This window comes from Gossypium arboreum, chromosome 9 (genome assembly GCF_025698485.1).
Source record: "Gossypium arboreum isolate Shixiya-1 chromosome 9, ASM2569848v2, whole genome shotgun sequence".
In the NCBI taxonomy this organism is placed as follows: domain Eukaryota; kingdom Viridiplantae; phylum Streptophyta; class Magnoliopsida; order Malvales; family Malvaceae; genus Gossypium; species Gossypium arboreum.
The window spans coordinates 9,557,523-9,571,255 of NC_069078.1; the positions used below are offsets into that span (position 1 = coordinate 9,557,523).

Consider the following 13,733-nt stretch of genomic DNA (forward strand, 5'->3'; position numbering starts at 1 on the left):
CCTTTTTTTGTCTTTTTGTCTTTATTTATTTTATTTATTTATTATTATTAATTTTAAAATTTTTGAAATATATATTTGAAATATTTTATTAATATATATTTTTAAATTTTAAATATATATTTTGAAATTATTTTTAAAATTTTAAATATTATTTTTTAATATTTAAATATTTTAAACTTTCAAATTTGTTATTAGTTTTATAATAATTTAAATATTATTTAATTTGTTTTATAATATTTTAAATTATGATTTTTAAATTATTTTAAAGATATTCTACTTTTAATAAAAATAACTTGTAGATTTTAGGTCATTAAATTTTTTTGTTATTTTTATAAAAAGTCAAGATATTCAAACCATTTTTAAATTCTATTTAAAAGTTAAAAATAGTATTTTAATTAAAAAGTGAAATTTGATTAATTAGAAAATAAAAATACTTGTTAAAAAAGATTTATTTGTTAAAAATAAATTTATTTAAAATATATATATTAAAAAGTAAAAATTAAAATTAAAAATTAAAATTATATATTATATATTATAAAATCACATCATGTCGTTGATGTGATAACATCAAATAATATGTTATTTGAAAATAACTATTATTGTAATGAGATACATGTTCTATTAGGTATAAGTATTTAAATTTTGTTTTTGTAATGTGATACATGCGTAAATATATATATATATAGAATCATATTAGTGAATCTGCTAATACATACTTCATCCGGATAAAGTATGCATTATTAAAATTAAATTAAAATATTAAATAAGAAATAAAATTATAAAACAATATGTTATTTAGAAAATAACTATTATTGTAATGAGATACATGTTCTATTAGGTATAAGTATTTAAATTTTGTTTTTGTAATGTGATGAATGAATAAATCTATATATATATATGTAATCATATTAGTGAATCTACTAATACATACTTCATCCAGATAAAGTATGCATTATTAAAATTAAACTAAAATATTAAATAAAAATAAAATTATAAAACAATATGTTATTTGGAAAATAACTATTATTGTAATGAGATACATGTTTTATTAGGTATAAGTATTTAAATTTTAGTTTTGTAATATGATACATACGTAAATATTTATATATATATATATATATATATATATAATCATATTAGTGAATTTGTTAATACATACTTCATCCGGATAAAGTATGCATTATTAAAATTAATGGTTTGTTTAAACACAATATAGTGAGTTGAAGGAAAATAAAAAGAAAATAATACATAAGGAGGGCTTAAAATGAAATTATCCAAATTAAAATTTAGTGCCGCCACACTGCAGGCGGTAGCTTACCATTCCTTTTTAGCAGCCATTCAAAAATAGAAAAATTGCATAACAAGTCTCTAAATCTTTTAAATCATTATTTTTTTTTATTTTTTTTACTGTTTTGGGTCAGAAATCCAGGGTGATGGCGCCTATACATCACCCTCCACCAAGACAAATGTACCATTTTAGTATCTAATTTTTAAAACAACTTATTTTGATATTTTATTTTATTTTTTATATTTTTTGGTAAAAAACCCAATAAATAAAGACAAAAAAAAAAGGTAAAAGACTTAAAAAGTAAAAAAAAAAAAATACTGACATATGAGCAGACTGGTAACTCCATTTACTTTGGCTCCACGAGAAAAATAAATAATTTTTTTAAGTCCCCCTATATTTTAAAAAATTTCAATATTTTCCTGATATTTATCCAGGTGGCGCTATTCTACATGTCTCCACCAAAAAATTAATTTTTTATGGTCCCTACTGATGTGACAAGTTGGTGGCGCCATTTAATTTAACTACACTAACTTTTACAGTAGATTTCAAGTTATTTTAGTGTTTTATTAAAAAGGTGGGTCATTTTAGAACTTTTTTAAAATTTATGGGTTATTTTAATAAAAAGGCCCCTTATTTCAAGAGAATTTCCAGGCTTTATCTCCAAGGCAGAGCTCTGTTGATTGAAACTCTGCATGCGGATGATTAATGCAGTTCAGCAGAGAGTTTCCACTCAAAATATGACTGCTTTTAGAAGAAGAAAGCATTGGCAAAGATTCAAATAGCAAAAACATCATCATCGAAAGCTGCATGAATGAACTTCTACATGTAAGACCTTGTTAGAAATTTAATAACCGAGCAGGAAATTGAGAGACCTGAGATACAGCCTACAGACTACAAATTATAACCGAGTATAATATTCAGGTTTGTTTCAGCTTTTAGGACCTGATAAAAATTGTAAGCACGGTACCAGCTATTTCAAGCATATATCTGTATGTCAATCGGATTCAGGGACGAGCATCTTTAGAATAAGTTCGTTCAAATTTATCTATTTCATTTCATACAGTTATAAGTTAAAATCATATACCCATATCTGAATATATGTCAAACAAACATTAAAAGCCATAATTTAAAGCTTAGTTCTTAAAATTTGGAATAAAGTTGTGATATTTGTTGTCGTATAAACCAGTTCCTGTTCCTGTTTTATGTTTATGGTAAAACCACTTAACTGTCCAAGCCAATCTTTAGGGCATTTAAGGCAGAAGTCATGAAGAAAAAAGTCACAGGCAAAACAGCTGAAATCACATAGGACAAACATGACAAATCTCTAATTAGATCCAGCTAAAACATTTCTGTAAAAAGAAACTTTGAACATGAAAATATTACTAGGAAGTTCTTCAACAGCAATTCAGTTCGATATCTATATGCTATACTATGGATTCAACTTAAAGGACAGAATCAACATGAAATCAAACTTGGTATTCGTTTATTAATTTTAGGGGAGACAAGCAGCTTAACTCTATTCTAAACAGATGATTTTGTAAAAGCTCCAGCTTCAGTCAGCAGAGGAACCAGCTTACCTTGGTTGTGCAAGCCTGTTGTAGCTGCAAAAACGTACAGAAACACGGTAATTAGTAAACAAACAGAGATGGTACGAGGGATTTCATTTGTCTATGAATAAAATATAATAGCATAGAGTTTAAAGGGCATACAATCACAGCCACCAATGTGATTCCCACCAATGAAAACGTTTGGCACAGTTCGCTGACCGGTCCACTCAGCCAGAGCTGCTTGAATATCAGCTCCATCACCTGGAAAAATACAAAAAACGAAAGCCATATTTACTTTGACAACCAATGTGTATATATTCTCACTATTTATTTTGAAAGCAAGAAAGAGTTGCAAATCCAACCCTCAACTCATATTGACAATATAAAATTTCCATGTAAGCATCCACAACAATCCTGTGAGGAGCATACTGCTTCACTATATTAAACTACGATACCAAATCCCCAATTGAAGATAATGTACTCACACTTTTATAAGGCCAGGAAAAGACATTCAATCACTTTAAAGGCATTATTTAATAGCCATTATTATAGCTAATGGATGGAGTTGCATTCCATTACCTCATACCCAAAACCATACACTTGTGTTGTCCAAACCTACGTCTCAAAGCAATGGAACCACAAACAATGAAACCAACCATGCCTTACAGTCTTATAGGATCTTTCAAAGCAAGATTCAAATCAATCGAAGTTGGCTTCAAATTCATTTGTTCAACATGATCGAGACATGGATATTGATAACAAGGCTACAGATTTTCCTATACAACCATGTAAATAGACCTTCAAACTCAAGATTACTGCCCACATAAAGCTTCCAACTGCTCCTTTTTCTTGTAAAGTTCAAGCAACCAACTAAAAATGGCAGCCAAGTTGAATCAACATGATCCACATCAGTTAATCAATGTTTAATAGAACGCAAAGTTTGGCTAACCAAAATAATCCTAATTGTTCTTAAAAGACTTGGGTTAAAAAGCTGAATAACTTTGGATTAATCAAATACTACAAACAAATAAATAAAACATGAAAAATTAACATGAGCACAGCATGAATATACATAATTTCTCTAACTGAATTGACGTTGAGTTAACTCATAAGACCAACTCATTTAGGGCTCAATATTAGTTTAGATGACAAACTTTATGCAAGATTTTTCTTTTTCTTTTTCCTTTTTTTTTTTTTTTTTGCTAATTTAGCTATAATTCATTAGATTATAAAAGAACCGTTTCCTAAAAAGTGGGGAAAACACTTTCACACTTGATATAACCCATCACGAACAAAAGTTTCGTTTGATTTTACTGAAAGATATCACAATATCAAGACACTAAACAGAATCGAATCAAATTAATAGTCACAAAATTCAAGCAATTAAAAGTATTTTCATTTCAAAACCTTAAAATCACAAAATTGTTACGAAACGGCATCGTACCTCAAAAAGGGAAAACTAGAATAAAAAAGAAAAAGAAAGAAAACTAACTTTCTTTGTCGAGCTCAATGACCTTGAAAGAAGCTCCAAGTTTTTGAAGCAATTGCTTTACATCCACACAGAACGGACAGTAGGACTTGCTGCATCAACGAATACGTATAAAATACCGCAAAAAATGAACAAAAATTGTATACGAATACGTATAAAAACTACGGATACCTGAAAACGACGACGGTATTGGTAGATATGATGTCCTTAGCCTTTTGCAAAGCCATTTTTTTCTCTTTCTTAGCCCTGAAAAATTTACTCTTTTTTTTCTTTTTTGGATCTAAAGAGGGAGAGCGTTGAGGTTTTTATAGTGGAGGGAAAATGAGATAGAAAAGAGTTGTGGATATCGTGAGAGTGGTGGAGTGAAGAAGAAGGAAGGTTCCTAAAATGATCTGGGCCGTTGATTTTATGCCAATTAAAATATTGGTGGACCCTTTTGGATTTTGATCCACGAATCTTTTCAGCTTTTCTTTTAAAATAAAAATATAATTAATTAATAAGTTGATTTTGATTGGAGAAACGTGAACTAAACGTGACATCCTTATTAAATTCACTTTTTTTATTCTTTTTATTGTCTAATTCTTCTATTACGAATGATTCCGTCAAGGCCTTATATTATTATTTTGGGTAAATTACATTAACAATCACTCAACTTTAAGGTAGTTGATAAAATAGTCACCTTGGTTTCATTTCAGTCACTCAACTTTTAAAAAGTGACAAAACAGTCATCTTTGTCGTTTTCTGTTACAGACGTAACAGTAATGTAACGTGGCAGATGACGGCGTCCAGCTGACCGGTTAGCATCAATTTAAACAGCCATATCAACAGTAATTTAGGGTTTATATAGTAGTATAATAAGAAAAGAAGAAAAAGAAGGAGGAGAAGAGAAAAATGGAGATGCTTAGAGATAAAACAGATGAAAGACATGTTCCCTCCTCTGTAAATTCTATTAGACTTTAATTTCCCCTTTCATAAATCTTTGGGTTTTCATAGTGGAAATCAATTTCAATTTCCTCTTTCATAAACTATGACTTACCCCAAATCTTACTCTGTTTTCATCCACCAATTTAACAGCCCTATCATCGAGCCGACGATTATACAGTCGAAGACGAACCGCCAAGCCCTGTATCAATTCTTGAACAGTTCTTTGTAGAAAAGAGCATTAACTCTCCTAGCACTGTATCTCTAGCAGGTGAATGAATTCCTTTGGTAGAAATTGCTTATTATATATAGGGCATATGTTTTCTTTTTTATGGTGAGTTAACATTTGAATCTTGTGCAGCTAAACCACCGGTCGGACCATTTTGTATAGATATCAAAGAACACAATGTAACTTCGCTATTGGAATCCCAGTTGGATCTGAAGAGTACTGCAGGTACTTCCAAGGATAAGTAAGGATCTTTGTCTGAAAGCATAAGAGTAGTTCTCTAAGTTTTTGGTCTTAATTGGGGTGAGCTTTCTAAGAGATGGCTTCAGTTAGACCAAATGCCAGATGCATCCTTGTTCAATAATGTTGAAGTATGGCTTGAGAAGTCCTATACCGATCGTAGGCTGCTTTTTGGCTATATTAGTGAAGTCATTTTGGATATATATATCAATGTTATTTTGGATGCTCCCTATGGATTTCACTTCTCTATCAACGACTTCAACCGGCTATGTTATCAAAAAATCAGGTTCATGAAGTGTTGAGACATGTCGATTGGCAACTCCTTTTGGAGCTGCCCTAACAGACATTACATCAACTTGCTGAAAAGGATTTGCACAAGTCTGGAATATGGATGGATAACCAACTCGATATGGAGGAAGTTTTTACAGAGTTAATTGATAGCATTTTAGAGGATTTGGTAATTGATGCTGCTATTCAACTGCAAACATAGAAAAAGAGCAAAGACATGGAGTTTCAATGGCAAAGAATGAAACCCCGCCAAATTAGGCAAATAAGACTTTTCTTTTTACAGTCTATTCTTCTTCTGCTGCTACTGCCTCTTCTTCTTCTTCTTTTTCTTCTTCTTCTTCTTTTTCTTCTCTGTTAAAGGGGTTTTTTTAGTGTTTTTTTTCAATTTCTTCATCCAATGTGGCAAGTTAACTGGCCTGTAACACCCCTTACTCGTATCCGACGCTAGAATAGGGTTCGTGGTGCTACCTGACTTAAACTCTACCAACTGTATAAAACTGGGCCGTAAAATTTAAAACAATTTAAAAACTTCTCCTTTCATAAGCGACTATCTCGTATATGGGCTTACGAGGCCCAATCATAGATCCAGGGTTGTTTACAACCCAATCGAGACCTCATGGAAACTTAAAAAAATTTCATGCAACAAAGCTCTACACGCCCGTGTGGGTATAGAGCACACGACCGTGTGCTAGGGACACGCCCGTGTCCTAAACCCATGTCTGAAAACCTGGACATTCTGCCAAAACCACACGGCCCAAGCACACACCCGTGCCCTATAACTGTGTCCTTCACACGGCCGAGACACATGGCCGTGTCTCTTGCCTGTGTTCTACTAGCATGCATATTGACTTTATGACACGGCATGGACACACGCCCGTGTGGCCTACCCGTGTGCTAAAATGACTTTAAAAATTTAAGTGTAGGGACGCACGACCATAACACAAGCCTATGGGTGTGAACCGTGTGTCACACACGGCCTAGACACACGCCTGTGTGTCTTACCCGTGTGGACAATCTAGGCTATTTCCCAAGCCCTTTTGTCACCCATTTTGCACAACCTACACAAGATCTTTTCAATATACAAATCTCATCACAATGGGCACTAATTCATCCATAGAAAGAACATTATATACATTCATAAAAATGAATAATAGCCATTGTTCCAGGCTTGAATACAAAATGAAGGGACTTTGACTTAAGCCAAAATACATGAACCATTCTCTTAATACAACATCCTAGTCTAGCCCTATACATGCCACCATCAAAAATATAAATCCAACTATATTGGGTATTACGGTCGATAGTGTGATCGATATCTCTGACTTTAAGGGATCCTTAAATTAGCTTGACAACACTGAAAGAAAAGGAAAATGAAAAAAAAGGTAAGCATAAAGCTTAGTAAGTTGCATATAAATAAATATACAACAATAATCTCACCATTAGTCATCATACTTATAGCTCAAAGGTAAACATAATTTAACTTACTCATTATCATCTACTCGAGTCACATTCTCTAAAATTAAGCTCATTTCTCATGCTTACCGTATAGGTGCCTGTACCACTTACAACATGATTATTCTTTCTTTATCAAAATTGATCTATAACTCTCATCATTGAAACGTTTGGAATACTACTGGATATTCTATGAACCTTCAACTTGGGATATACTGCCAATGCCATGTCTCAGACATGGTCTTACACTGGCTCTCATTTACGCGTGCTGACGCATGTCCCAGACATGTCTTACTGTAATATCCTGAATTAGGGCTTAATCGGAATAGTGGTTTCGTGACCACAAATCCGAGATAGAAATAATTATTTTATAATTATTTTGATGATTATGATATGATTTCATGATTGTGTGAAAATTTCGTGATGAAATTCTATGCCTAAAGTGCTTAAATTGAAAGTAGAGACTAAATCGAATAAGTTGCAAAACTTGCATTCTAGAAGTTTTTAGTATGAAATTGTTTTGGAATATTAATGAGGAGGTCTTAAATAGCAATTTGACCAATTTTAAGTTCATGGAAAAAATTAGGACATGGAAGGAATTTTTGGAAAGTTTAGTAGTAAGGGTATTTTGGTCATTTAGTTATTAAAATGAATTAAAAACAAAATTAAAAGCCAATTTTTGTCCATCTTCTTCATTAGGCCAAAATTTCAAGGGTTATCCATAGCTAGGGTTTGTTTCAAGCTTCCAAGCTCCATAGTAAGTGATTCCAAGTCCCGTTTTTAATGTTCTTTACGTTTTTGGAATCCCGGTAGCTCGATTAAGCTTATGTTAGCAATAATTCAACCTAGGGTTTATATTTGGAAAAATACCCATAGGTGAAATTTTTGTATTTTGATGTTTTATGATAGAATATGAGGTTTTAAATTATGTTAGACAACTTGTGCTACTCGGTTTTGAGTGAAAACGAGTAAAAGGGCTTAATCGTCAAAAATACCTAATAGTCACAAGTATATGTTAGAGAGAGAATTTGATGTTGCCATAGAAGGGAAAAGTTATCAGCATGTTATAAAAGATAAGAATAAGGAATAAAGTTTAATTCCCGAGCCTAGGGGCAAAAGTGTAATTATGCAAAAGTTTAGGGGCAAAAGTGTAATTTTTCCAAATTTCGTATTAAATGCTGTTTTGATGAATGTATGTATTAAATAAGATTAATTTGGTATTATAGATCAAGAAAAACGAGATTCAAGTCGCGATCGAGGAAAAGAAAAGATTGTGGACTAAATTGCAAAATCTTTATATTTTGGTACCAAGGTAAGTTAATGTGTAAATGTAGTAACATAATTGACATTTTAAGCAATTTAATGTTGTTTATATGATATGATGCTGATTATTATCATGAAATATTATGCTTTGTGGTTATTGTTGAATAATATGTAATTATGTGAATTACTTGATGAGTATGAACTATCACCAAATCTGGATTTCAATATTCCGTGGAAGACGGCAAAGATGTGTGATCGAGGAAAATGCCCGTTTGAACCTTAGGAATAGATTAGGATACAAGTGACATGTCACTAGGATGGTTGAGCATCCGAACTCGTTGAGTTGAGTCCGAGTTCACTTATGGATGCAAATGTCCGAACTCGTTGAGTTGAGTCCGAGTTCGTGAGATGTAACTAGGCATCCGAACTCGTTGAGTTGAGTTCGAGTTCACTTATGGATGCGAACGCCCGAGCTCGTTGAGTTGAGTCCGAGTTCACTTAGGGGCGGGTTACATGATTTCTTGATTACATATGAGGCACTTATGTGCAAATTATCCGTGTCCGAAGTTGTATTCGATGTGTTCAACGGGTGAAATTTCTAGTGAAATGAAAGAACACTTAAGATGCAAGCGACGTTTTGGTAAGTGTTGTGAAATGGACACTTTGGACAGGTATGTTCTTAACCCGGGTTGATAATAGATACAACAACGATAAGGTAGTAAGATGATGAATGATGTTTAGAAATATGATATATGTTTTGGTGATACCATGCTAAAGTTGTTTGGTATATTTGTATTGTTATGTTTCTTGTTATTTACATATGAACTTACTAAGCATTTATGCTTACTCCCTCCTTCTTACTCATTGTAGTTTTGGACAAGCCCGTTCGAGAGTCGCGATAGGTCGAAGGCTCATCACACTATCGTAAAGATTTTTGGTAAATGGCTTGTAAATTTAAGTATGGCATGTATAGCAATATACTTATTTTGTGTAAATGATTTTATGATATGGTGACAGAATGGTTGAGAAAATATTTGATAATGATAAATTATGAAAATGGTAAGTTTAGATTATGTTTGATGATAAGGAAAATTATTAAGATACTTAGTGCATAAAAACTCATAAGAGGGATGAAATTTGCCATAAATGAATCTGCAGCAACATTGACGCGAGTTTGAAAATTTACTAAAAATCATAGCAATTGAATTTGGTGATGGAATACATATCAAATTGAAGCTTATTATGTCTAGTTTCACATGAAACAAATGAAACAGGTAAAGGAATTATATCTTAGAAGATATTTGAATTTTAGTTAAACAGGGTCATAGCAGTTTCTGAATCCCCTGTTCCTACTTTATAAATTCACCATAAATTGTAAAGATATAATTAGGTGGTTTATTTTATATCCTCAGAATCCTTATTGAGTCTAGTTTTAGGAGAAATAAACCTCATAGTCATATGAATTTTTTCAGAGAGAAATGTGGTTCGTAGTAAACAGAGGTCAGACCAGTCAAGTCCTGAAACAGGGTAACTTTAACTAATAAACTGTACTAATTGGCCCAACCAAAATTTTATAAAACAATTAGTAGATAGGTATATGAGTCTAGATTCAGGGAAAATTTACAGATCTTGATTTTGAGTTTCAGTAACTCGAGATATGATTTTTCTTGTGTTGTGGACGCAAGTAGCTTAAAAGCTGTGAATGTAGAAACAAATAATCCAAAGTTCTAAAAATGTTAAATTAAGCTTAGTAACACCTCATAATCGACTTCGGTGACGGTCTCGGGCATGGGGGCGTTACATTTAGTGGTATCAGAGCAGGTTTAGTCGGTTCTCGGACTACGTGTTGTATGTCTGATTTTGCTATACATGCCATATGTATGAATTGTGATAGTGTGACGACTTGACCTTTTTAAATGATTTTATATAGTGAATGGATCCCGATCCATTTGTGGTAGATGAATTAGAGAGTAATGCGCCATGACTCCATTTGAAGGGCAAGCCGACTGAAAACCCACCTCCTCTGTTGGTCGGGGAGGAGGAGAAAGGATCCGAAACCTTTCTCCAAATGATGAGTGCATGGTACACTGAGTTCGTTCGTACGAACCCAAATGTACGACCTCCCCCACCTCCACCAATTCCTCAACCTATGCCTCCGATGCCTCAAGGAGTGGATATGATAAAATTTCATAGAACCCCCGTTGATAGAATTCGTAAACAAGGGGCTGAAGAATTTAGAGCAAATGAATGTTTTCGATGTGGTTCTCTGGATCATTTTATTAGAGACTGCCCAGAGAGAGCTGAGAAAGAAAAATTTCAGAGTGTAAAAGCTAGTGGTGCAAACTCGAGAGGAAGGTATCCGAGAAAAGCTAGAAGTGAAACAAGCAGTAAGAATGTAGCCAGAGATGCAGCAGTTAGATCTGAGGGAAGAGCTCCGGCTAGAACTTATGCTATTAAAGCGTGTGAAGATGCTTCCTCACCCGATGTAATTACCGGTACATTTTCTCTTTATGATACTAATGTTATTGCTTTGATTGATCCCGATTCTACTCATTCATATGTATGCATGAAACTGGTGTCTAGTATGAATATACCTGTTGAGAACACAGAATTTATGATTAGAGTGTCGAACCCGTTAGGCAAATGCATGATAGTTGATAAAGTATGCAAGAAATGCCCTTTAATGATTCGGGGTCATTACTTTCCGGCCGACTTGATGTTGTTGCCGTTTGATGAATTTGATGTTATTTTGGGTATGGATTGGTTGACATTGCATGATGCTATAATAAATTGCAAAGAAAAGGTTATAGAATTAAAGTGTGAAAGTGGTGAAATTTCGGGTTGAGCCGGACAAATCGAGGCATTATCTAGTATGATTTCTTCGATGTCGGCTCGTAGATATTTGAGAAAGGGTTATGAAGCTTATTTGGCGTATGTAATTAATACAAAAGAAGTTGAAAAGAAAGTTGAATCAGTCTTGGGTTGTGTGTGAATTTGCGGACGTATTTCGGAAGAATTCTTGGGTTTGCCTCCGGTCGGGGAAGTAGAATTTGGTATAGATTTGATAGGGAACAGACTCCGATCTCGATTGCTCCATATAGAATGGCACCAACAGAGTTGAAAGAATTAAAGTCGCAGTTGCAAGAGTTGATTGATAATGGCTTTGTGAGACCGAGTTTTTCACCTTGGGGTGCTCCCGTGTTATTTGTGAAAAAGAAGGATGGTTCTATGAGATTATGTGTTGATTATCGGCAGTTAAACAAGGTGACAATCAAAAACAAGTATCCATTGCCGAGAATTGATGATTTGTTTGATCAGCTAAAAGGAGCGACATGGTTTTCAAAGATTGACTTGAGATCTGGGTATTATCAGCTACGAGTAAAAGAGTCAGATGTGCCTAAAGCGCTTTTAGAACAAGGTACGATCATTATGAATTTTAGTTATGCCGTTCGGGTTGACAAATGCTCCTCTTTGTGTTTATAGACTTAATGAATCGCATATTTCGGCTATACAGACAGATTTGTTGTGGTGTTTATAGATGATATTTTAATTTATTCAAAAGATGAGACGAGCATCTTGAGCATTTGAGGATAGTTTTGCAAACTTTGAGAGATAAGCAATTGTATGCTAAGTTTAGTAAAAGTGAATTTTGGCTCGGAAGTTGGATTTTGGGTCATATTGTTTGGGTGATGGTATACGGGTTTATCCTAGTAAAATTTCAGCCATTGTTGATTGGAAACCACCGAAAAATGTAAGCGAAGTTAGGAGTTTCTTGGGGCTAGTGGGTATTATCAACGGTTCGTAAATGAATTTTCTATAATTGCTGCTCCTATGACTAGACTACTCGAAAGGATGTTAAATTTGAATGGACGGAAGAATGTCAACAAAGTTTGAAGAATTGAAAAGTTATTAAGCTGAAGCACCGGTGTTGATACAACCCGAATCGGGTAAAGAATTTGTGGTGTATAGTGATGCTTCTCTAAATGGTTTGGGGTGTGTCCTCATGCAAGAAGGAAAAGTGGTGGCTTATGCTTGAGGCAGTTAAAACCTCATGAGAGGAATTATCCTACTCACGATTTGGAATTGGTCTGCAGTGGTGTTTGCTTTGAAGATTTGGCGACATTATTTGTATGGTGAAAAGTGCGAGTATATACCGATCACAAAAGTCTTAAATACTTGATGTCACAAAAGACTTGAATTTGAGACAATGAAGATGGTTAGAGTTATTGAAAGATTACGAGCTTGTTATTGATTATCATCCGGAAAAGCGAATGTGGTTGCCGATGCTTTAGCGAAAGTTGTTGTTTGCTTTGAGAGTTATGAACACTCGATTGAAAATGTCGGATGACGGTTCGATTCTAGCAAAGTTAAGAGCAAGACCGATGTTTTTACAAGAGATTTTGAAGCTCAAAAAATGATCAAGATTTGCTAGCCAAAAGAAAGCGATTGTGAAGTGAAACGGGATCGATTTGAATCGGTTCGATGGTTGTTTGATGTTTAAAAATCAGATTTGTGTCTAGAAAAATGATGAGTTGATTCAAAAGATTTTGCATGAAGCACATAATAGTTGTTTGGCGGTTCATCCGGCGAAGAAGATGTATAATGACTTAAAGAAAATATACTGGTGAAGTGGAATGAAAAGAGATATTTCTGAGTTTGTATCAAAGTGCTTAGTTTGTCAACAAGTGAAAGCTGAACACCAGGTACCTTCGGGATTACTCCAGCCTACTATGGTTCCTGAATGGAAATGGGATAGGATTACTATGGATTTTATATCAGGGTTGCCGTTAACTCCAGGAAAGAAAAATGCCATCTGGGCAATAGTTGGCGATGACTAAATCACTCATTTTATTAAGATGCGTATAGATTATTCTCTTAATAAGTTGGCTGAATTGTATATCAGAGATTGTTAGACTTCATGGGATACCTTTGTCAATCATTTGGATAGAGATCCGAGGTTTACCTCACGGTTTTGGCAAAAGTTGCAAGAGGCATTAGGTACAAAGTTAAATTTCAGAC

General features: G+C 33.6%; 1 protein-coding gene across 1 annotated transcript; it reads right to left on the bottom strand.

Moving 5' to 3' along the window:
* Positions 1-2,634: 2,634 nt before the first annotated feature.
* LOC108454096 (glutaredoxin) lies at positions 2,635-4,660 on the bottom strand. The gene is made up of 4 exons (XM_017752419.2): positions 4,496-4,660; positions 4,328-4,416; positions 2,998-3,096; positions 2,635-2,889 (listed from the first exon to the last, which is right to left on the bottom strand). The coding sequence occupies exons 1-4, from the start codon at positions 4,549-4,551 to the stop codon at positions 2,810-2,812; spliced, it is 324 nt and encodes a 107-aa protein (XP_017607908.1). The 5' UTR covers positions 4,552-4,660; the 3' UTR covers positions 2,635-2,809.
* Between the last annotated feature and the right edge of the window lie 9,073 nt (positions 4,661-13,733).